This window comes from Gopherus evgoodei, chromosome 11 (assembly GCF_007399415.2).
Source record: "Gopherus evgoodei ecotype Sinaloan lineage chromosome 11, rGopEvg1_v1.p, whole genome shotgun sequence".
Classification (NCBI taxonomy): Eukaryota; Metazoa; Chordata; order Testudines; family Testudinidae; genus Gopherus; species Gopherus evgoodei.
The window spans coordinates 41,883,207-41,908,383 of NC_044332.1; the positions used below are offsets into that span (position 1 = coordinate 41,883,207).

Here is a 25,177-nt window from a genome sequence, read left to right on the forward strand (position 1 = left end):
GACCATTCCAAACCACACAGACCTACTTTCTCTCTTTTATTTGTTACAGTGCTGACTGCAGGACTGCAAGTCTTCCTCTCTCCTGTCAGGGACTGTAGTTAAAAACAGTGAAATCAATAAGTAAAGGGAGTAGGCAGCACGAGCATGAACTGCCAGTAACCACATAAATTTCTTTGAAAGGCTAGAGGCAGCGAGCGCAAGGTGAGGGGATGGGACAGGAAGAGAGAGATGGCAAAACTGATGAACCCCCCTTCATTTGCAAAGAACAAAACTCTGGCTGATGACATTTTGGGAGTTTTTCAAAGACTGCAGATTTTCTTTAACACCTTTTTTTCCTGATCAGTTTCTGAATCCGTATTTGTCAGGTGCAGCCATCCTGTGGACCTCCTTTGCAAGCCTGCGAGGGATGTGTCTGTGAGGTAAGCACTACACATCCCGGCATATGAACATGGAGGTTTTGCCATGCCTACCTACAACCAAAATCAGGTTAAAACAAGTTCCCATTTCTTAATTCTAGGGCCTTTATTTATATCCTTATGGACCCTAAAATCTCTGTCCTTCTAGGCAACCACAAAGATCACTTATCTCCCTTCCCCTGCAGCTTGGAGGGCAAATGAGCTGCCTGTTTCAAATCTAAGCCTAATCCCTCTTCCTAGGGCTGGTCAGCAGGAGGTGTTCATTCCACAAGCAGTTAACCTCTGTGTGGGGAGTGAGACCAAGCACATCCCCTCTGATGTGCAGCTGAGCTTTTCCAGCCTTGTCATAAACAGATAGCTAAGGGTTAATGTCTCTTTCACCTATAAAAGGGTTAACAAACAGTGACCTGAAACACCTGACCAGAGGACCAATCAGAAAACAAGACTTTTTCAAATCTGGGTGGAGGGAAGTTTTGGGTGTGAGTCCTTTGTTCTTGGTCTGTTCTCTTTCTCGGCTCTGAGAGTGCTCTCTCTATCTCCAGGCTTTCTAATCTTCTGTTTCCCAGTTGTAAGTACAAGGATAGTAAAACAATAGGTTTATATTGTTTTTTTGTATTTACATGTGTGTAGTTGTTGGAATGTTTTAAATTGTATTCTTTTTGGATAAGGCTGTTTATTCATTTTTCCTTTAAGCAATTGACCCTGTATATTGTCACCTTGATACAGAGACCATTTTATGTCCTTTTTCTTTCTTTTTATATAAAGCTTTCTTTTTAAGACTTGTTTGAGTGTTTTTCACTGGTTAAGGCTAAGAAACAAAGGGAGGGGGAAAATCTCTTTGTGTTAGATTTACTAAGCCTGACTTTGCATACCCTCTGGGTGAGGGGGGAGAGAGATTAGATCTCTCGGTACTTGTGTTTCAAGGACTTGAAGCAGGGAATCTCCCAGCGTACCCAGGATGGGGAAATCTGGGAGGAGGTAAAGAGGGTGAAATCTCTTTGTTTGGATTCATAGAGCTTGAATCTATATCTCTCTCCAGGAACCCAGGGAGGGAACACCTGGAGGGGAAGAGGGAGAAGGGAAGTGGGTTATTTCCCTTTGTGGTGAGACTCAGGGCATCTGACTCTTGGGGGTTCCCCAGGGAAGGTTTTGAGGAGACCAGAGTGAGCTAGACACTGGAATTCTGGCTGGTGGCAGCGATATCAGATCCAAGCTGGTAATTAAGTTTGGAGGTTTCATGCTAGCTTCTCATGTTCTGAACTCTAAGGTTCAGATCTGAGTAGGAGAGTTATGACAAGCCTACCATCTGAAATATCTGAAGGCACCCTAAACTCCTTCTGTCAAGTTACTGGACCAACTGGCTTCACTGATAGTAATATGGCAAACATAAGTAATTAAAATCAAGTCATGGTAGTGTTTTGATGCCCTACCATTACTTTCCTTACAAGGCTAAATGTGATGAGAAATCTGAGATATTGCACTCTTAGCCAAGGAAATTATTCTTTTTGTGAATTTGTACAGATCTGTGTATTAGCATGTCACAGGGTTCTCTACTCACCAGTGGGGCATCTCCTGGTGGCTCATCCAGGGATTAGCTCATGACCAGTTTGATGTCCCCTTCTTCAGTTTCTTGCCCTGTGATGTCACTCTCTCTCAGTGGAGTCAGATTATTCCCTCTTCCTCACTCGGGGAGCTCCTTCTTTGTGGCTTGGACCTCTGGTTAGGTTGCTATAGTCCTCCCCTTCTGGGGTATCAAAGTCCATTGGACGACTGTCTCAGGAAGCCTTCTGGTCCACTGCTCATTCTGTGCCACTTCCCCAGTGGCTGGTAGGGGAACCTGGTCCTGCCCACTACTCTGGGTTCCACCCCAGGGACCCTACAACAAGCAGCCAAGCTCTGCACTGTCCCAAACCTTGCTGCTGTTTCCCTGGGCTACTTCCTACTTCACCTCTATCAGGCTCCTTCTCCACCTGTCTCTAGGTGTGCCCTTCCCTCCAAGCTTCTGTTCTCCCTCTTGTTTTCTCCTTTCCCTCTGTAAGCCTAGAGAGTGACTGCAGGCCTTCTGTACTGCAGCCCCCTTCTTACTTGCTACCTCCAGGTTTTAGAGCAGCTTATCCTGCCCCTCGCCCAACTGGGCTTCATCATCGATTAAAGGCTTTTCAGCCTTGACTCTCCTGCAGGTGCAGCCTGTCATAGGGTTAACTGGCCCTTTCTCCTCAGGCCTCGTGTGGGGTAGGCACCTGTAACGAGGCGGTGTGGCTCCCCTCCTCATCCGGGAGGGTCGAGCCCCATCAATCATCCATGGGGGTGGGGCCTCTAAGCGGAAGTCCCGCCCCCAGAGGGTCAAGCGGCGACCTGGAAGGATAAAAGCCTGCCCTCAGCCCTCAGTTGGGGCCCAGCCACCGTCAGGAGCAGACCTGTCCGCGGAAGTTCCTGACTGGGAAGCTGCTGAGGCCGCAGGCTGGTGTCCGGACTGGCCAGAACCTCCCCGCTACGACGAGGAGCTGCCGGAGCTGCCCCGCTCCCGCTATGACAAGGAGCTGCTGGAGCTGCCCCGCCCCTGTTGCGGCCCTGAGGACCCCCCGAAACAGGCCTGGCTGGACTTCCCAGAAGAGCTGCCGGACCTGCTGCCCAGCCCTGGCCATGAGGAGCCGATGTGGTGGGACGTCCCTGAAGCTGATCCCACGAACCAGATAGGCTCGGAGGGGGATACTGGAAGTAGCCAGGGGCAGCCTACCCAGGTCAGGCTGCAGACCTCCCGATACCCATGGTGGTGTGTTGCGGTCAGGATCCCCACTGACCACCGGTAGCGATGATCACCGCTACTAGGGCCCTGGGCTGGAAAGCAGTGGAGTGGGTGGGCCTGCGTTCCCCCTGCCACCCGTAACCGGGTGGCAGATTCCCCCTCTTCCTGGCCGAAGAGGCTAGAGCTGTTATAACTGTGTTTGGTGCCCCGCCCGAACCAAGGGCTGGGGCCCTGTTGACTGTGCCACTGCCCGACCCTATCCACAGGGACCGACTACCCGCGCGGTGGGCTACAGTCCTGAGAACCGAGACCCGCAGACGACAAGTCGAGGCCGGTGTGGCTCCCCTCCTCATCCGGGAGGGTCGAGCCCCGGCGAGTCTCGCTTACACACCCCATCGCATAAAAATCAAATGTGCCATTCTTATGGAAACACATAGTCAAACTGCAGAAAAATACTTCACTTTCTTCATTGAAATGGAAGTCTGATTTTAATTGAACTTGTCATATACATACATGCTGTCAGGGCTGGTGCAACCATTTAGGCGACCTAGGCGGTTGCCTAGGGCGCTAGGATTTGGGGGGTGGCATTTTCTTCAGCAGCGACCGTGGTGGCTGGATCTTTGCCTGCCCCAGTCGCCGCCGGCATTTAGGTGAAGGGAGCTGGGGCAAGGGAGCATGGGGAGGGCTTCCTGCATCAAGGAAGTGGGAGGTGGCACGCAGGGGAACTCCCCGCCCCAGCTTACCCCTTCCCCGTCTCCTCCCCGAGCACGCTATGGCTGGTTCACTTCTCCCGCCCCCCCAGGTTTGCAGCGCTTAAGCTAATTGGCGCCGTAAGCCTGGGAGGCTGGAGAAGTGAAGCAGCGACAGCGTGCTCGGTGAGGAGGAGGAGCAGGGTTGAGCTGCTTCACTTCTCCCCCCTCCAGGCTTGCGGCACCAATCAGCTTAGGCGCCACAAGCCTGGGAGGCGGAAGAAGTGAAGCAGCGACGCCGTGCTCAGAGGGGTGAGCTGGGGTGGGGGCGGGGCTCAGGGCAGAGCGTGGGGAGCTGCCGCAGGGAGGGCACCTCAGGGGTGAGGGGGGGAGCTGCTGTGAAGGGAGGGTGCCTAAGGGTGGGGGCTCGGGGACGGGGGAGGGCACAAGGTGGAAGTTTCATCTAGGGCATGAAACATCTTTGCACCAGCCCTGCATGCTGGTGTGAGCTGGGAACGGGCCTTGGTTGTTATTGGGCCAGAGACAGTTGATGTTGTACATCTAAAACAATCAGCAGTCCATTGCTGGACGGTGATTCTTTACTCAGGAAATCAGTATAGTTTCTGTAACATATCCAGGTTTAAAGTCCCAGTGACAGAGTTTAAGGAAATTGAAGGTATTGCCCGAGCCCCTGCCTCACACCTTCTTAATCTTCCAAAATATAAGATTAGAGACGAGATTATTTTCTAAGTATGGGCCTAACAATCATTTATTTAAGGGGAGCTTGCAGTTTGCCTTTCTGAAGGGAGTTGTTGACAGTCTCCTCCTTTAAAAAAAGAAAAGAAAGATATTCTTGAATAGACCTTTAGTTAGTATAACTGTCATTGCTCCATTATGCAGTGATGATAATTAATACCAGTTGGGGCAGATCCTCAGCATCTCCTCCCTGGACCTTTAATTTATGTTGGTAACTATCCTAATGTCTCCTTACTGGACTTGCATTTGGCCCTTACTTTGCCTTTAACAAAAATATCTACTTTTTGTTGTTGTTAAAGAAGAAACCTTCTATAGACTTCTCAGCTGAATTGTGATAGTTTGTCACTGACATATAGATCTTAGTGTGAACAGTGGAAGCCACATCATGTGAATTTTATAAGCAAATTATCAGTCTTTCATCCCTTTCAATATATTTGTTGCAAAAATGGAAGCCATCCAGGTACATCTAAGGTCCCAGGAGTATTATTAAAATAATTGGTAACCTAGCTGATATTTAGCTCAAAAGTTGTGAATTAATTAAAATGTTGTTGGCTTTTTCTATAAATGTTGTTATAAATAATGCTTTGCTAAAAGTACAACAAACATCTGATCCAAAACACTTCAGAAGTGAAAAAAACTTTAAAAAATAAGGAAATCTAAAGATGGGATCTTTACAATGACAACCACGTTAAAAAAAGCATTGAACATTCAGGCCCTGATACAACACAACAAAAAAACATTCGTAACTGTAAGAGGTTAAGTCTCATTGAAATCAGTGGACTTAAGCATGTGCCTAAAACTGAGCATATGTTAAGTGCTTTCCTGAATCAAGACCATAAATGGTGATGTTAATTAGTGGCCAAGACAATTTGTTTCCCTCATCTCCATGTTTATGACACTTAGGAAGGGACCAAGTTAATTCTCCTTGAGTCTGGCTGAATGCAATCATTTGATTAATGTGGATGTTTTTGTTAAGATACCGCCACTTTATATGGATTAACTGTTCATTCTCCAACTCTTTTTTAATCATAGGAAATTATTTGGATCAGATGCCGAAAATCTGTTTATCTCATGTCATGATCTGTCCTTTGTCTTGGCCCATAACAGAGCCATTAATACAATGCTCAGTCTGCCATGGCTTCTCATATGGTAGGTGACATTTATGTGAGGTTTGTTTCTTCAGAAGAAAATAGATTAGAGGAGATGTCTGACAGGTCTTCATAGCCACTTCACAGGCTGCACATAAGGTATAAAGATCATCCATGTAACTATTGACAGAAATAACCTGAGAACAAGTAATGACAATGAGCTGTACACTAAGCATGCCCTCTCCTTAAGAATTAAATGCTTTAATCCCAGCCTAGCACTCAGCCCTTCAGGAAGTTTGAAAAACAAAGTTTGGAAACTTCTAAGGGCATAACAATCAGTAATGCAAAAGTTCTGCATCCTATTGCCTCCAAATGACTGTACCCAGGGAGATATTCAGAGTCAGCGGGCCAAACGCCTCAACAATCACACACAGAAAATGTCCTGTGGAAAGAGATAGTCACATACAGCTTTCAGTATTGGAAATCTGGGTTGCTTTTTATTTTTGTTGTTTTCACTTGTGTTTTTAAATTACTATAACTAAGGCTATGATTTAGTCAGGGCTATTTATAGTATAAGTCATGGAAGGTCATGGGAAACAAACAAAAATTCACAATCCGTGACCTGTCCATGACTTATACTATAAATACCCCTAACTAAATCTGGTGGGGGAGGTCACTCTTTGGAAGGGATGCCCCAGGGAGCCACTGCTAAGGTGGGGGCCGGGGCCACGGCACCAGCTGCCACGGCTGCTCTGACCTCCCAGGGACCGCTGCCAGGGGCGGCCAAGTATCAGATGCTTCCGGGGCCCGCTGCTGTGGATCGCCTCCGGAGGCCACTGACAGCGACTTCTGCCAGGGGTCACCAACAGTGGCTGCTCCGGCCACTCTGGGACCACTGTCGGGGGCCACCAAGCAGTGGTTGCTCTGGCTGCCCCAGGGTCCACTGCCCGGGGCTGCGAGCAGCAGCTGATACAGCTGGTCTTGGAGCCCTTCATCCCTGCAGCAGTGGCTGCCAAAAAAGTGACAGAGGTCACAGAAAGTCACGTAATCCGCAACTTCCGTGACAAACTCAGAGCCCTAAATATAACATGATTGATAACAAAATATTTATTCTTTAGCAGCAAATGGAACCAGAGCTCCTGTAATTCAGAGTGAAAGATCAATAGCTCTATACTACAAACATAAAATATTTACAAAAGTGAGTATCATCCCTATTATACATATGTATAAATTGAGTCACAGAGTGGTGAAGTGACTTGACAAAAGGTCACACAGTGAGTACTGGCAGAGTCAAAAACAGAACTCACACTTCCTGAGCCCCAGTCATATGCTGGAGTATCAGCCATTACAAAAGTATATTTATTCCAAATACTGGTGTAAGCAGAGTCAGGATGAGCTCTACCCTGACATCTAGTGGAAAGAATTTCAGAGAGTGTATTTGCATAGGCACGCCTACCCCATCCCAGGCTGCCAAGCTGTGGGACTGCTTTGTGACAGAAATGACTCACCCTCAGTTGGGTGGTACTTGCTAGACAAGGGACATGGGTTCCAAAACCCAGTGAATTGAGAGAGGCTGGGGACAGGTATCTGTGTCTGGTGGTGCAGTCTCCTTGTGGAACCAGAAGCACCAGTTCCACCCCCTCCTTTCTCCACTGTGGAATGTCAGAGTTGTTTTTTTTATTCCCTCAAGAATCTAGATACAGGTTACTGAGCTGAACTCACTGTGGGCTAATGGTGCACTAGCACTGGGGCTCCCCCACTAAGAGCTGAGATCACTAAGAGTTGAAATCACTAAAGAGCTGAAATTACTGAGCTGAGAGCACTGAGTACTGTGCTAACTAGTGGGGGAGCCTGAAGCTATACTGTGGAACAGAGCAGCTTGTGGAGTGCAGCAGTTTGCGGGGATGGCTGGAGGGGATCACGGGACAGCTGGTGGAGCGGAGCGGCTGGCAGAGCGGAGTAGCTGTGGGACGGGTGGAGCGGCCCACAGAGCGAGCGGAGCCGAGCAGTTTGTGGGGAGAACTGGAGCAGCTCATGGAGCAGAGCAGCTGGTGGAGCGGAGCAGTTCGTGAGGACGGCTGGAGGAGCAGAGTGGAGCGGCTGGTAAAGCGGAGCAGTTCGTGGAGAACGCGGAAGCAGAACCCACGGAGAGGCAGGGCAGTTGGCCCTGGACCACGTAAGGGGCCCCTTTCTACCCAGGCTAGGGAGAGGGACCTCTACAGATAAACTCTCAAACTCTGGGGTGGCATTGACCAGAGACTTTTGGGTTGTTGGACTTTGGGGTGATTGGACTTAAAACCCTAAGGGGAAAAAGGACATTGCCAAATGTACTTGAAGGTGGGTTTTTGTTTATGGTTTGTGTTATAACCCTGTTTGTGGTGTTTCTCCAATGGGATGCCGCATTGATTCCTTCCTTTATTAAAAAGATTTTGCTACACTCAGACTCTGTGCTTGCCAGAGGGGAAGCATTGCCTCCTAGAGGCACCCAGGGGGGAGAGGTATGTAAGTGTCCCAGGTCACTGGGTGGGGGCTCGAGCCAGTTATGCATTGTGTTACTGAAACGGAACCCCTGGATACTGAACCCGGCCCTTGTTGCTGCCAACTCAGAGGGGCAGAAGGGTTACACTGGTATTTGCCCTCACTGCTCTTGGGAGACTATTACACAAAACAAACTAATAGACCTCACCTGCTAACAAGTTTTCCTGATATTCAGCCCAAAAGCTTGTATGCTTCATTCCATTTTATTTCTTGGATGGTCAACTCTCTTTCTGGCAGGAATAGTGTTTTCAAACACATGTACAGCACCTGACAGAAAGGGGTTCCAGTCCTCACTGGGACTCCTGGAAGCTACCATGTTACAAACAATAAATAGAGTGATGAAGGGTCTGGAGACCTCCTCATCATTCATATTTTTTTAAATCAATGAAAATTTGTTTTGGAGAGGAAATTAATTAAAAAATAAAGGTTTTAAACCAGAGGCCAGGACAGGCTGGCTTCCAACCAGCCACAAAAATCTCTAAAATGCAGTTTCTGAGGTAGGTTTTTAAGCATTTGAACATCTCTTCACTGTTAAGGGTCTGTCTTTCTTCAGTGGATCATGTCTCAGACCTGACCTACACACAGCTTGTGAGCCAGTGTAACTATTATGTTTAGGGATGTGAGCTGTTTGGGTTTTGTTTTTTTTGTTTGTTTGTTTGGGGGGGGGCATTGTTTGGTTGGAGTTTTTTTGTTTTTACCAAATAGTGACATTGGTACAACTTCTAGTGGACTCAAGGCACCTTTATCTAGTATAATTATACCAGAATAGCTTATTACCCTTTCTGTATAGGAATAGCTATACTGGTATAAAGCACCTTTGTATATAGCTGCATCCACACTAAGAGTTGTATTGCTTTAACGATGTCGGTATAGTTAAAGTGGTGCAATTTTATATGTACACAGGCCCTTAGAGAAAACAGCAAGCCTAAGTTCTATTGTGTATAATATAGACACCTGGAGAAAACTGGTTTGGAAAGGGGGTAGGGATAAGAGACGTTGTTAAGAGAGGTGTCTGAACACAGAACAGGGAGTTGCTATCCAGACAGCAAGTAATGCTGACAGCCTGGCCAGAGAGAGGATTGCTCTCATGGGAGGTAAGCTATTAACTTCTCTTGTTTTCTCTCTGTAACTCAGCTCAGGATGCCTTAGCTAGTTTGGGCCATGGCTACACTCACACTTTATGGCGCTGCAACTTTCGCGCTCAGGGGTGTGAAAAAACACCCCCCTGAGCGCTGCAAGATACAGCGCTGTAAAGCCTCAGTGTAATCAGGGCGGCAGCGCTGGGAGCACGGCTCCCAGCGCTGCACGCTACACCTGTAAAGGATGTGGCATGTTAAGCAAAGCATTTCTTTTAATTCCATTTTCTCTTGCTCTGTTTTTGATCAGTCTTGGTTTAAGAGAGCCCCATAGCTTCTAGGAGAGGGGCTGAAGGATAAAGACTTTCTGGACAGGGCCGCCCAGAGAGGGGGGCAAGTGGGGCAATTTGCCCCAGGCCCCACAGGGGCCCCCAAGGGAATATAGTATTCTATAGTATTGCAACTTTTTTATGGAAGGGGCCCTCGAAATTGCTTTGCCCTAGACCCAGGGCCGGCGCTACCATTTAGGCAGCCTAGGCAATCGCCTAGGGCATCAGAATAATTGGTGGGCGCCGTTTTGCTGGAGGGGGCAGCAGGCGGCTCTGGTGGAGCTGCCGCAGTGGTGCCTGCGGAGGGTCCGCGGCTCCGGTGGAGCTGCCGCAGTCGTGCCGGAGGACGGTCGGCTCCTTGCGCAGCTCCAGTCAACCGACTGCAAGCATGACTGCGGCAGCTCCACCGGAGCCGTGGAGCACCGTACCCTCCGCAAGCACCACTGCGGCTCCTCCACCGGAGCCGTGGGACCAGCACGCGGGGCAGCAAAATTGCCATGCTCCTAGGGCGCTCAAACCCCTAGCGCCAGTCCTGCCTAGACCCCCTGAATCCTCTGGGCGGCCCTGTTTCTGGAACCTCCATTTCCCACCTAGCCCCCTCCCCCACCAGTCTGAGTCAAAGTTCAAGGACAGAGGCCTCTCCCCAGTGAGTTGTAATGCTGTGGTGAGTAACACACAATAGGAAAAGCCAAAAGACCAAGGAGGAGTCAAGAACTGACAGCTGTTTTGCTCACAAAAATAATTACTCTTATAGCTGAACCATGATAAACCATCTCTCTCCCTCATTGGTGTTTACGGTGTCCTTAAGCTGAGGGTGGGAATACCTGAGCACACCGGATCTAAAGCCTCTCTACAGGGCACAGAGTAGTTACAGATGAGTTCTGCTTGCTTGTGTGAATGTTTAAGAAAGATGGGTGAGGATTGTTCTTTTCAAATTGGATTCAGAAATGAGACAAGATCCCCCTTGATGTCAGTACTGCAGTCCTAATCCTCGCTCTGTTCACCATAGAAGAGCAGAGCCAGCACTCCCCAACCTATGGACCCTTTCCCCTTTCCAGGTCCCTTATAGTTTGGAGCATTTACCACTCTGGATTTGACTGGCAAGAAGCAGAATTAAGCATGAAAGCCAGTATCTTCTCCTCAACCACCGATAAGAAGAAGCAGATGATACCACTGTAAATCAGTAAGGGCCCCCAGCCATTTTAGAAGCCATTTCACCACACATTAGATCAATGGGAGTTGAGCACATCTGGCACCTCACAGGCACAAAGCCCTCTGTAAGCCACTGATATAGCTCTAGCACACAAAGGAGAGTTTGGCATATAGTACTGACCATTGTCAATTTTATATCTGCAGATATCTTGCAAAAAACACCTTTGTCAAGACCACAGGCATCCTGTTAAGATCTGCCGGTTAACAGGAGTCAGATCTTTTGCGCATGAATGACTTTGCCTAGCCCTGTAAAAATGTGCTAATCTAAACTACATTTTGCCTTGCAAGAATGGAGATCACTTCAGCGCAACAGCGCCAACTGTCTTGTTTTCAGATGTGTTTGTCTGGTGCATTAAAACAAAGCTAGTTTTTTTAGTCACTTATACATACATACCGCACACAGAGCAGATAGATTTTAAAACATAATAAGTAACTCCATGTAAGCAAGTCTATAGGTAGGATCTATGTTCCTTAAAACATTAAGATTCTCAATAAAGCAATTTTCTTCAAAAGTTCCTGAATAGGCAGGCTTCTGAATCTTGCATAACTGTAGTTAGCCGTTGATTCAGCCACCATCTTTGCCTTGAGAAGGAGCCACCATCTCATTCTCTAGGCAAAGAACCTGAGCAAGAAAACATATACCATGAGTCAAATAATGAGAGTAGGAAATGCTACACACTTAAGAAACCCATTCTTCTTTATAGTTTCAAGATAGTAAATACATCTTCATGTTCCAATACCATAGATACTGCCCATCAGAGAAATCACCTTCAATGCAACAAACCCGTAATTCAAGATTGCCAGTTTATAAAGTATCATTTATAATTATTATTCCTTTTGGGGGAAGCTAATAGGTCTGGTTATTGGAAATCAAGTTCTGTGCTCTGTTTCCAGAATCAAAGTTGAAGAGAAAAGCTTTCTTGCCAAATGTAACTAGAAATTTAACCAGTCAAGGAGATCCTTACTTCATAATTGTGTACATCATACTGACCATCCAAGAACATCTCTCTAGGATGTAGTTTCTGCTCAGGAATATAGGCCAGCTAATTGGAGGGCAGTTCTGCCTTCAGGGGATACTAGCAAAATGGATATTAGTAATGATTCTAGGTCAAAACTGTGTCAAACAAGTTTGCGTGTATCACAAGGTGGTGTAAATGTGAGGAGAATCAATTCAGCAAGAACAGCAGGGACCATTTCACACAGTTCTATTTAAATAAATATCCTCGGTTTAATAAGTTATTAGTTCTTTCACCATGTACCATGGTTATGATAAAGTTTAGTGCCAGTTATTTTCCCTAGCTTGATAGATTCAGTTTCCCAACGTGTGTAATAAATAGGTTAAGAAATACAGCTGCAAGCATAGCTAGAATGCACCAGCTAACAACTGCTCGTCTAGAAGATAATTATGAAGGGTTAGCAGAATTAAACAAGGACCCGTTCTATTTTGAATGAAAGGGGATAGAGCAACGAAACTCCTCTTGTAAAGGCTATAACATTCATTCCCCTCCAGCCGCCTCAAAAGGTGCCATATGATATGAATATTAATAATTCTATCTTACCCAATTCGGGTTGCTTCAAGGCTTGCTGCATTCTCAGATGTTGCAACAACATGAAAAAGCAAAAACTTGACAGCCTTCTAGACATTTGAGACCTTTGGCATTTCTCCAGCTATTTTACAGTGACAAGCCACCCAGCCCAACAGCTGTTGGAAGTACATGCAACCTATTGTATATATTACATTTCCATTCCAAAGGTGACTCACAGCAAAAGAGAATGTGGTTAAAAAAAACCCTAAAGTTTCTGCTTCTTACCTGCCATGGTTCTTGTTGGCCATATGCTGCACTAGGCAAGAGGTATTTTCTTTTCCAAGCAATAAGCCTAGAACACATAAAGATTTAATAATTAACAAGAACTTGAGGAGGACACTCGTGTGTGATGCATGAAAGGGAGAAACTCAAAACGGATGAAGTCCAATTTAGTTAGTAACGGGATCAAAGAGAGTTTTCCTGCACTGCCTGTCACAGGGCTCAGTCGATGTATTTTAAAACCTGAATTCTGGACTGGAAAAGAGCAGGATAAAACTTGGCCAAGATTTTCAAGAGCAGCTAGTGATTTTGGAAGTCTTGATTTTTGGGTGCCCAACTCAACACACCTTTAAAAGGCCTGATTTTCAGAAAGCGCTCAGCACCAACCCACTGAAAACCAGGCATCTTTAAGGTGTGTCAAGGTGGGCACCCCAAAATTATTAGTCAGTTTGCAAGTCTTGGCTATTGAATTGTGGTAGAGGTGACTTCCTCACGAGAGTTGGGGAGGGTGTACCTATGTGGGTATGGTTATGCTTTGAACTGGAGTTATAAATTCCAGCTTGAGGAGACAGATCTTGTCTCCAGTGGCTAGCTTTGATCGAGCTAGTATGGTAAAAATAGAGTATAGCTGCAGCAGCAGGAGAGGCTAGACTCCCTGCGTACGTACCCCACCAAGACACTAGGCACATTGTTGGGTGGTTGATCCCACCCACTTGCTCATGCACTCTGTTAGAACGCTAGTACAATCCTCAAGCTTGGATTTACACCTCCAAGTCAAGGTGTAGACATACCCCTATGTCATGTGACCAGAAGAAAACTGGGAAGGGAAATTTCCTTAGGAGTAGAGGGAGCTGTATGGGGGGAGCATGCTGAGCAGAGAGTTGTGGGCGGCATAAAGAGTGGCCATGTGGGAAGCTGTGTGTGTTTGCTGCCTGGTGGGTTCAACAGGCAGCAGTAGTGCCTGTATCACAAGCAGGCTGACTGAGGACTCACAGTCTGATGATTGCTGCTCTCAGCTGCCATCATTGTATTACTCTGATTAGAGATGCAAGCATATAAATAATTAAAAGAACTAATGCATCGGTCTTTGAATCAATTGCAGCTATACTGCCAGTGGATAAGTTGGCAAGTACAGCTGTGGAACACCTTACACCTTCACTTGGAACTCTGACACAGACTGTCACTGCTATATTGCAATAACTAGCTACCAAAGGACACAGGGTGAGCCTTAACTTCCCATATTCATAACAATTTGTGTCACATGCTCCCCACTCTCTTTTTGTATGTACTTCATAAAATGTACAGGGAAAATATTAAGCACACTAAGCCCAGGAGGCATCCCTGCTTCTTCAATTTGCAAGAGAGAAATCCTAAGTTAACTGTGTCAAACGTTTCTAAATATGAAATTCTCTGCAAGGAAACAGGAGACCCAGAATGAGAATCTTGGTGCTGCTATGAAATACTTATAGCTCAATGTTCTATCCACACGTTAACACTGTAATGTCACACACTTCCTACCATAGGCACTGACTTCCCCCTCCCCGTTTTCCTCTGGGTGCTTGACCCCCCTGGTCCTTTCCCCCACTCCACACCTTCCATGAGGCCCCGCCCCTGCCCTGCCTCTGCCCATCCCTTCCCCGCCCCCATTCCAACCCATTCCCCAAAGTCCCTGCCCCAACTCCATCTCTACCTGCCAATATTCCAACTCCTTCCCAAATCCCCACCCGGCCCCGCCTCTTCCCTGCCTCCTTCCCTGAGCGTGCCACATTCCAGCTTCTCTCCCCTCCTCCCAGAGCATGCTAATGCTGCCAGACAGCTGTTTGGTGGCAGCCAGGTGGGAAGTGCTGAGAGGTAGGTGGAGGAGCAGGGATGTGGAGTGCTCGGGGGGGGAGGAGGAGGAGGAGGTGGGCAAGAGGGAGGGGAGCTTGGCTGCCGGTTTATGCAGTGCACCCACTAATTTTTCCCCCGTGGATGCTCCAGCCCCGGAGCACCCACGTAGTCAGCTCTTATGCTTCCCACGATCACCAGTGCGTCAGACTAGCACAGAAAGTAACTAATCCTACTGAATCAAACAGCATTATCCCAAAACGTATTGCTCCCCTGCACCTTTCCTAAACTCCAAGCTGCCTTCCCTTACCTCTCCCCCAATTCCAACGACCTTCAGACACCAGCATACAATTTTAAACCTTTGCCTCTTCTGCCATCATATCTACTCGCAAATAAAGAACCTAAAAGACAATTCAAGTGGAAAAAAATTACCTTCCTGTATAGCTAAAACTCACACCAGCCTTGTGGGAAACCGTAGTCAGTGACCCAGTTCACTGCATAGTGGAGCTATTTTATGGTGTCCTTCATATCTAGAATACATTTCCCACTAATCATCCTAGTTAACAGAAAAGCTGCACAAGCCACTTAGCGCCTCTGGCCTAATATCTATCATTCCATACAAAGCACAAAGAGTGAGGAGATCCTGCTCCGCCCGCCCTTTCCCACACTGTGACATCACCGCAGGAGGCAGCTCAGGTCTCCTCCGCACAGTCACTTTCTACTGTGAAGTGTTCAGAAAGGAAAGCTTTTTCTCACTCCTTTCTTTTGGCAGTCTGCAGCCTCTCCCCTCAGTCCTCTTCTCTTCCCTGGCATGTTCTCATGTTAATTTCCTAGACTGTCTTTAGGCTATTAGAGCATCTGCACAAACTAATGAAACAGGCTGTCTCTAGAAGGCACTATATAAGTGCAGAGTGTGTCGTTACACACCCGGCTCCGAGGTCAGCAGGTCTCCTCTCAGAGGGAAATGAGCAGTGATTTAAACACTTAAAATAAGGGGGAAGTTGCTGGCCTTTATTTAAAAAATGAAGAGAAAATAAAAAAGACCTACCATAGTTTTCAAACTCCTCGCTGAATGCTGATGTGTTTCAGGTTAATTTACACTGCTGCACTCTTTGTAGGAGATTATTCCACTCTCCTATGCTTCCTCAGTGACAGAAGGCTAGTTAAGACTAGAAATTCTCTTTTTTTCCTGTTACAGTTTCCCCCCCATACTTGCCTGATCTCAAGAGCGCCTCTTTACTGAGCCTCTATGGGTACCAACATAGCAAGAATTGCATCATTGTCCTTGTCCAATGAACTCTGCCATACAATCTGTGTTTGGCAAAAACACTGCAAAACTGGTTCCTGGCAAATATTCAAGCACCCAAAGAGCCACAGTGTCACTTCACAAACCTCTTTCTTTCTATAGTCACAGATACTGCAGTATTTCTAGCTGAGATTGTGGACAGCACAGGATACATGACTTAAACTGGCCGTACACCAATAAAATAGCAAAGCAATTCTGAGGTGGAGATTGTGCAGTTGTCTTTGACTCCTCACAATGGGCCTATGTATTGTTGTGGGTGATATTTTTATGGGGTATCCACCCATGTAGCATCACCTGTGCTGCAAATCTCGGGCACAATGGAGTGAATTCCCTTGCTTTTGAATTGACCCATTTGCACTCTTATTGTACTGTTGCTACAGAAGACACTGGCCTGGCTCTGTGAAAGCGGAGAGCAATGAAAATGATTAGTGGGCTGGGGCACATGACTTATGAGGAAAAGCTGAAGGAACTGGGCTTACTTAGTCTGCAGATGAGAAGAGTGAAGGGGGATTTGATAGCAACATTTGATAGCAGCCTTCAAGGGGGGGTTCCAAAGAGGATGGAGTGAGTCTATTCTCAGTGGTGGCAGATGACAGAACAAGGAACAATGGTCTTAAGTTGCAGTGGGGGAGGTCTAGTTTGTATATTAGGAAACACTATTTCACTAGCAGGGTGGTGAAGCACTGGCATGGGTTTCCTAGGGAGGTGGTGGAATCTCGTTCCTTAGAGGTTTTTAAGGCCCGGCTTGACAAAGCTGGGATGATTTAGTTGGGCTTGTTCCTACTTTGAATAGGGGGTTGGACTAGATAACTTCCTGAGGTCTCTTCCAACCCTAATCTTCTATGATTCCATGTCATTCCAAAGTGGTCTTTCTTCCTCAGGAGCATCCCTGAATTCCCACAGTGCTGAGGAGACAACACAACTGGGAAGACAACATAGGGCATTCTACAAGGCTCAGGAATAATGGAAGTTAGAGCTACTTCTCCTTTTAACTGGACTCTTTGCTCTCAAGGCTACTTTGCCTCTGCAAGCAAGTGTCTGTACTCCACAAAAGGCCACTTCAGTACTACCCACCGCCTTTCCCATGGATCACTTTGGTGAATGGTCATCATGGGAGTATTCCCACAGATCTCTGTATGCACTCTCACCTCTGGGCTATCTCCAACATCTACTAGAACTAGCCCTTTTCCTGGGTCCATGGTGCCCAGCTTTTTGTCCAAGTCCTTATCTTGCATCTTCGTTATTGTAATCTCCTCCTTTCTGGGCTTGCCCCCCTGAGCTGCATTCAAAATGCGCCTGCCAGAATCCTCACTTGTTTGTCACTTTGATCCTCCAGCCCCCATTCTGTCTCTTTTACTGGCTCTGCTTCATCAAGTTCATCAGAAATAAACTTCTTGCCTTCAGCTGTAAGGGATGCCTTAGCTTTGCCACTACAATTCCGCAGTGGCAATGGATCACAGTAATGAAAGAAAGGGCAAGGACATTCCAGAAAACTGATGACCTTTCCCTGGGGATGTACAGGGACTGGCACTGGACATGCGTGGTTGCTCCTGGAGGCTTTAAGACTCCAAAGTAAACTAATTCACTCTGCAAAACTCCAAAACTTTTTAAAATCCAGGGGGAAAGATCAGTATACTGCAAGCACTGCAAATTAGAGTACAACAATTTCACTACTGTTCTTCCTGATAAGTGTTTATACATAACGTTACATCTGAGAGGTTCCATTCAGGTCAATAGGATTATTGTTAGTATTTGTATTGCAATAGATCAGAGCACTCTGCACACACATAACCAAATGGCAGTCCCTTTTCTAAATAGTTATAATCTAAATATACAACAAAAGACAACAAGGACTCAAAGTGCAACATAGTTTTTAAAGTCAGTTATTACAATTACAGTATTTAGACTCTGAATTGTGGTTTGCTATTTTCTACAGAAAGCAAGTTATGATAGAGCAGTACGCACCATAGCTCACATTTATTTCTGTATTATTCAATAGCGCGCGCGCACACACACACACACAGCAAGCACAACTGTCATTTTGAATTTTAGTGTAATATGCTACAGTGGAAAGATGCAGCTGCATGGTGTGGTCTCTTGCGGAAACCTTACCTTCGTTCCCTCTTGTTTTGTTGTGTTAATGTAAAAGTCACTGCCTGGAAGCAGATGTTTGCTGTGTGTGCAGGGGAAAAGAGAACAGGTGCCCACACACAACGTGCCATTGGGACAAAGACTTCACACTATCATTTACCAAACATGGTAATTAGGTCTCAAGCCAATGAAGTCAATGAGACTGATTCTTGAGGAAGAGTTTGAAGAATTGTACTCTAATTTTTTTAAATATTTGTAAATGTTTCAAAATGCAGTTTGATTAACAGCACAGAGCGACTCTGCTGAGAGGCAGTCTAGAGTCTCAACCCATCCTGGGCTAAAGCCCAGTCCATTCAATGCAAGGATATATTCTGCTTTGCCTCTTATATGAAAAGTAGGGGCCAGACTCTGTCACCCATGTGAAAGCCAGATCCAAAGCTTTCTAACTGTATTCCCCTCAAGACTATTGATTTAAATACCCTTTTAAAGTTTAGTTGAAATGCTTATGTAGCCTTGGGCTTTATTTTTCTAAGCAAATCTTTAACTTATTTAAAGTAATTGCTTTTCATTGCAGCATACAGCACAATGTCCTATAGTAAATATCTTGCATTTCTTAGAAAAAGGACCATTAAACACACCCTCTAAGTAAGATTTAGTGAGTTTTAAAGAAACGGCTACTTCAAGAAATAAAATTAATGAATACAAACACATAATTAGTTATACTGCATTCACTTGATGGGTATGAAAGTTTTAGTTATTTGCATATATCCAAAGTAATCAGTTTAGATTTCATCTCATATAGACTTTGAAAATCTTCCTTTTAAAGGAAACCATACTGTAAGACTTCTCTTTTCCACACCTTTGTGGATTTTGGTTTTTTAAATACAATTACCCTTGTTGACCCAAGCAGTTAGGAGAACAAATTGCTGATGGAGTCAGGTATGGCAATCCTGTTTGTTTACAAAAAGTGTATACAAAGTGTTGTTTCCTTAACACAATAGGAATCAAGCAACAGAAGAGAGTTTCCTTGCTCCATGTTCCAAGCCTATTTTTCCAGCCAGCACTCTGCCCAAAAAGCTCTCTCTCTCTCAGAGTCACATTACAAGAGCCTCACTAATCTACTAGAATTCTTTGAGGGGGTCAACAAGCATGTGGACCAAAGGGATCCAGTGGACATAGCGTGCTTAGATTTTCAGAAAGCCTTTGACAAGGTCCCTCATCAAAGGCTCTTAAACAAAGTAAGCTGTCATGGGATAAGAGGGAAGGTCCTCTGATGGATTGATAATTGGTTAAAAGATAGGAAACAAAGGGTAGGAATAAATGGTCAGCTTTCAGAAGGGAGAGAGGTAAATAGTGGTGTCCCCCAGGTGTCTGTACTGGGATCAGTCCTATTCAACATTCCTATTAAAAAATGATCTGGAAAAAGGGGTAAACAGTGAGATGGCAAAATTTGCAGATGATACAAAACTACAGGATAGTTAAGTCCAAAGCAGACTGTGAAGAGCTACAAAGGGATCTCATAAAACTGGGTGACTGGGCAACAGAATTGCAGATGAAATTCAATGTTGGTAAATGCAAAGTAATGCACATTGGAAAACAAAATCCCAATTATACATATGAAACGATGGGGTCTTAATTAGCTGTTACCAATCAAGAAAGAGATCTTGGAATCATTGTAGATAGTTCTCTGAAAACATCCACTCAATGTGCAGCGGCAGACAAAAAAAAGCAAAGGGAATGTTGGGAATCATAAAGAAAGGAATATATAATAAGAAAGAAAATATAATTTTGCCTCTCTATAAATCCATGGTACGCCCACATCTTGAATACTGCACAGACATGTGGTTGCCTCATCTCAAATAAGATTTATTGGAATGGAAAAAGTTCAGAGAAGGGCAACAAAAATAATTATGGATATGGAACGGCTTCTGTATGAGGAGAGATTAATAAGATTGATCTTCTCAACTTGGAAAGGAGACGACTAAGGGGGGGATATGATAGAGGTCTATACAATCATAACCGGTGTGGAGAAAGTAAATAAGGAAGTGTTATTTACTCCTTCTCATAACACAAGAACTAGTGGTCACCAAATGAAATTAATAGGCAGCAGGTTTAAAACAAAGCATTGCTTCACACAACACACAGTCAACCTGTGGAACTCCTTGCCAGAGGATATTGTGAAGGCCAAGACTATACCAGGGTTCAACAAAGAGCTAGATAAATTCATGGAGGATAGATCCATCAATGGCTATTAGCCAACATGGGCAGAGATGGTGTCCCTAGCCTCTGTTTGCCAGAAGCTGGGAATGGGCAACAGGGGATAGATCACTTGATAATTACCTGTTCTGTTCATTCCCTCTGGGGCATCTGACATTGGCCACTGTCAGAAGACAGGCTACTGGGCTAGATTGGCCTTATGTCTGAACCAGTATGACCATTCTTATGTTCTTCTTGCTATATTACTATTACTAGATTTCTCAGAAACATTTCAATCACAAAGTGTGTGGAAAGTAAACACCCATTCTCTCTGCAATTAAAGAGACATGAGATGTGTGTCCCTATCTTGGATAAAATAACGCTTTGCATTAACAAAGCCTACGTGCAGAGCTTTATGAACTGTGTGCAGTCCCACTGAAGTCAATGGGATTGCTCCCTGCATATAAAGATAAGCATGTCCTTCAGTCTTAATTTGTCCAAAGTGGGTGACTGATGGGCAGGTCATCGTTCAACATTGTTGAATGAAAATAAAAAAAATAATGGAAAATGAAATTGTTTGAACTAAAATTTGTTGCTAAGAGACAGTAGCGATATTTGGTGGAGGTGTATGACAGCTGTAAACACCATCGGCAGTTTGGATTTCTGGGTGACTGGCATGAGGAATTAAAGTGTCTGATCTCATCATGCATATTGTGCTAAAGTTGTCTTACCTCATTGGGTTGTATGTCTGCTGTCTGAGTTTCCTCTTCTTAGCTCCCCATGAATGTGCACACGCAGGTCAGGAACAACCCCTTCTTGGGATCTGATTTGTTAAACCACAAAATAAAGAAATAGCTCCCACCTTTGGCCTTTCAAGGTATAAGAAGTTCTTCATAAGCCCCTTTCTGGGATCAGTAGTTCATCAGCTCTCTGCCTAGTTACTATGGGGATACCCTTACTAGGACTTCTCAAGCCCTGATCTCTCTCTCAGGCCATGTCTCACTTGGCCCATGTGGAGATACCTCATCTCACCCTGGTGCTTCTCTGACCCCAGGACTCTGCTGTTAGCTCCTCTTTGCCCAAGGGGCTTTACATGTGGTTTTCCTGTAGTTTACATGCTTGCACCTAAGTTATGTGCCCTACATTTCCCAGCTTTAAAGTACTGGGGTCCATAACAGACACCCCGGGGTGCACATATGTGTTCAAGACGGCGGGCTCTGTAACACACACACTATAGCTAGCTTTTTTAAGGATGCTAGGGAGCAGCCTCTATTTTTGAAACATACCAACAATACAGGAAAATGTAGAAGACAGGACTTGGATATTAAATTTAGATCAGATTATTAAGTTTGAGGGTGGATTTTGTCTGAGATGTACACAGTTAGTAGTCAGAAGGTCAGCAACAACAGGAGAATTAAGGTGTTTCACTGCATGGAGGGGAAATTATGGAAGAGTGGAGGGATATCAGTTAAGCACTGGGAACTCTTTTGAGAAAGGAAGAACCTTTATAAAAAGGAGAGTTTCTGCCTTAAACAAAAGGGGAATGAACTGCTAGCAACATTCAGTTAAGACTTGATCCTACTCCCACTGAAATCAATCGAAGTTTTGCCATCAATTCCAATAGGAGCAGGGTTGGAGCTTTAAATAGGTTTTGGAAGATTGTTGAAACTGGGAACTTGGGAGAAGCCATCAGCTGCAGGGCTACAGAAGTACAAATGGAACTGTGTAGCAGCATGAAGTAAGATAGTAATTACAGTTGTGGTGGAAAACAGCCAGAGAACTAATTAAAGTTAAGTTTCTCATCAACCAACTTCTGACCAAAACAAGATATACAAAATAGTAACAAACAATAACTGCAGATAGCATAATTAAGTAAAAAGAACAGGAGTACTTGCGGCACCTTAGAGACTAACAAAGTTAGTGCCGTAAGTACTCCTGTTCTTTTTGCAGATACAGACTAACACAGCTGGAATGCCTGATATTAAGACAATTCCTAGATATAAAGTGGCAGTGCTAACTTAGAGTGGGTTGAGAATAAGCCAATGAAAGAGATTCATTGGTGGTTATAAACTACATAGTTAGGCCAGTCGTCCCCTGATTTTCGGCGGCATTTCAGTAGTGACATGTCTTTATGTTGCCGCTTCTTGGCAGCATTTTGGTGCATGCTTGTCTGCTGGCCATGGTTCTCAGTGGCTCGTCGTCCAGCACCAGCCACTCGGAAAAGGTTGGGGACCACTGAGCTAGGTCATAGTGCTGCTTCACCACCCTCTATAAGTAAAAGATTCCATATATAAAACAATTCTTGGTGGAGAGCACTGTGAGGTAGAATCTATATGGCTCTGTGATGGCATACACTAGGCCCTGCTGGAGGCCTTCTGGCCCTGCCACAACCCACCCCAGAAAAGGGTAGTAGAGAGGTCCTCCAAGCAACCTAGAGTGGCTGTGTGGGTAGCAGCCAATCAGGGCCCAGCAGGTCAGTATAAGAACTGCAGCAGGGCAAGAGTGAGTTTGGTTCCTTGCTAGAGCTGGAGGAGAGTGGATGGTGCTCCAGGCTGGCTGCTGGGTCTCCACAAGAACAAGGCCTGAGTTAAGGGTGAAGAATGTGCAGGAGCCATGGGGAAGTGGCCCAGGGAATTATAGTAGCAACACAGTTTATTTAAAGGGACATTGTGGATGGCTGCTATCTATAGGGTCTGTGAGCTGAGACCCAGAGAAGAGGGTGGGCCGAGGTCCTGCCCATCCTCCAGAGGGAAGGTGGCCTGGACTTTGAGACACCCCAGAAGAGGAACTGAACTGGAGTGACCCAGCTGAAGAGCTGTAGCCAGAAAGGCCGTGAGGGGGCGAAGACATAGCCTCCAGGGAAGGAGGTGTGGGGCACCACTCTATTCCAGAGCAGGGACAAACAGAGAGACATTACAGAGGGCACTAAGGGAGGCCCCTATTGGACTTGTATGCCGAAAGGGGTTTGTGTTGCTTTCATCTCACAGACAGACTGTGTATGACTTGACCAAAGGGCTGAGTCAGTGAAGACCTACCACAAACAGGTAGAGAGAGTGCAGGCACGCACTTGGCCAGCGGGCACTCGTGAGAGGTGAGTGCAACCCCATTACAGGCTCTATTTAGCAAACTGAGCTATGGACATGGCAACCAATGGCAGCATGGCACCTCAGGGACAGGACCTAGAATGACCCAGAGTCCACAAATTTATGCTCTGTTTTTTCTGCAGATCTTTAGGGTGTATGCTGGCTGTGTAAGGCTGAAGACCTCTTCTCCTTTGAGGGCAGATATTTTACATAGATTTCATCGTAGGTAGGATGATTGAACAGGGTTTCAGCCTGGTCTCATTGTTGCTCCCAGAATTATTTGTCGGAAGAATGGATGTAGCTGGAATATCTAAATACAGTACCTGATTTAGATTGTCCAAAGCTCAGCAACTGCCCCAGGTTTTTTGAATCCTGGCCCTTAGTCTCTGCACAGAATATGTTAATACTATTTTGAAATGGATTATCAAACATTTCAAAATCAGTTTTTCTTTTCAGATTAACTAGACAAGCGCTTTCTACTCTTCACTAATCTCCCCAAGCAGGACACACACTTTTAGCCACGAATACAGAAAATTGGAAACTGGAGACAGTAATAAACTGAGATACTGAATTCTGTATCTAACATGTCAATTAGGAAATAGTCCGTACACAGACAGTTCTTGACACTTTTTGTGTTAGAAAATGCCCCATAAAAGTGAGCTGAATTATATCTACATGATTCAAATAGCGAAGAATGTTGTTTATTTTTTAAAAATCCACAAACCTGTATTTGCTTCATTTTTGCTCACAGTACAATACCTTCTGATGGGTTATTTAGTGTTCAAATCCATCTGTGCAGACCCGCTACTTAAAAAGGTAAATTACTTTAATGGCTTGAGCTTTCTCCTGTTTATTGTTGCCAGGGGAACCACTTCTTTGGTATTCACCAGTGTAACATTGTTTGATTTGTATTTCTGAGAGCCAGATGCAACAGTGAAGTACAGCATTCAGGGAAAAAATGCGCTGCAGCATACCTGAAAACAACCTTATGTACTGAAAAAAGGTCACAAAAGCATTGTGGCTTAGGCTGTTTGTTTTGAATTTCTTTATGGTCTTCTAGTTAAATAGACTAACAAAACTTACAAAATTTGACATTTTCACTGTCATCTTATGTATAAAATGTACTTTTGACCACAATTTACATGAAACACTAAATAGTGCTTAGCCAGAAGTCCTGATCAATAATTTTTTTCTAAAATAATATCAATTTAATTTTTCTCTTATCTATTTTTTTGGCCCTTTTAATGCTCTTTCCCCTGTTCAAATTAAAGGTATCATCTTTATTATGTTTAGGCATGAAGTCTTGATGGCATCAGTGTATTGTATTTTCAGTTAGTTTCCGTATTCTATTTATTTGAGGGCATTTGTTAAGTGGCAATGTGAGCTACTATAGAATGGCTGTGTTTTACAGGCGGACAGAAGGTTATTTGAATGATATGAATGATCTTTTAAAATATATACCGTGTTAATACAATATCTGATGCATGTAAGGTGCTAAACACCCTTGACTCTGAGTGTTTTTAAATGATGGCAGGAGAAATGGCTCTGGAAGGTGTAGATACTCAAGGTCACAGCAGATATTGAAGCCACAGTTGGTTTTGGAAGCAAGCATATGCTCACTGTCTAATGACTCAGATCATGGAGAAATCTTTGTGGGTGAGGGAGTGAAGTTTTAAAATGTGATGGAATTGCAGAACCTTGCTGTGCTCAAAGTCCTACACATGCTCTGTTTTATATTTGCTTCATGATAGCAGCTATTATCTGGATGACCATAACAGCGAAGTCTTCATCATGGACCAGCACCCCATTGTTCTAAACACTGTACAGACAGAACAAAAAGATTCTCTGTTCCAAAGAGTTTATAATCTAAATACACTGCTATCCCTATATAATGCTGTCCTCGGGAGCCACAAAATCTTACCGTTATAGGTGAAACTGCGTTATATTGAACTTGCTTTGATCGGCCAGAGTGCACAGCAGCCCTCCACCCCCCAGCACTGCTTTACTGCATTATATCCG

At 45.0% G+C, this 25,177-nt stretch overlaps 1 protein-coding gene across 1 annotated transcript in view; it reads right to left on the reverse strand.

Moving 5' to 3' along the window:
• Positions 1-23,946, reverse strand: part of MYO3B (myosin IIIB) — a 394,363-nt gene extending 370,417 nt beyond the window's left edge. The window contains exons 1-2 of the mRNA XM_030580743.1: positions 23,883-23,946; positions 12,662-12,728 (exon numbers count right to left, since the gene is read on the reverse strand). Of these exons, the coding sequence (XP_030436603.1) occupies positions 12,662-12,684 (23 nt within the window). The 5' untranslated portion in view covers positions 12,685-12,728; positions 23,883-23,946. The remainder of the gene's footprint in view (positions 1-12,661; positions 12,729-23,882) is intronic.
• Positions 23,947-25,177: the final 1,231 nt, after the last annotated feature.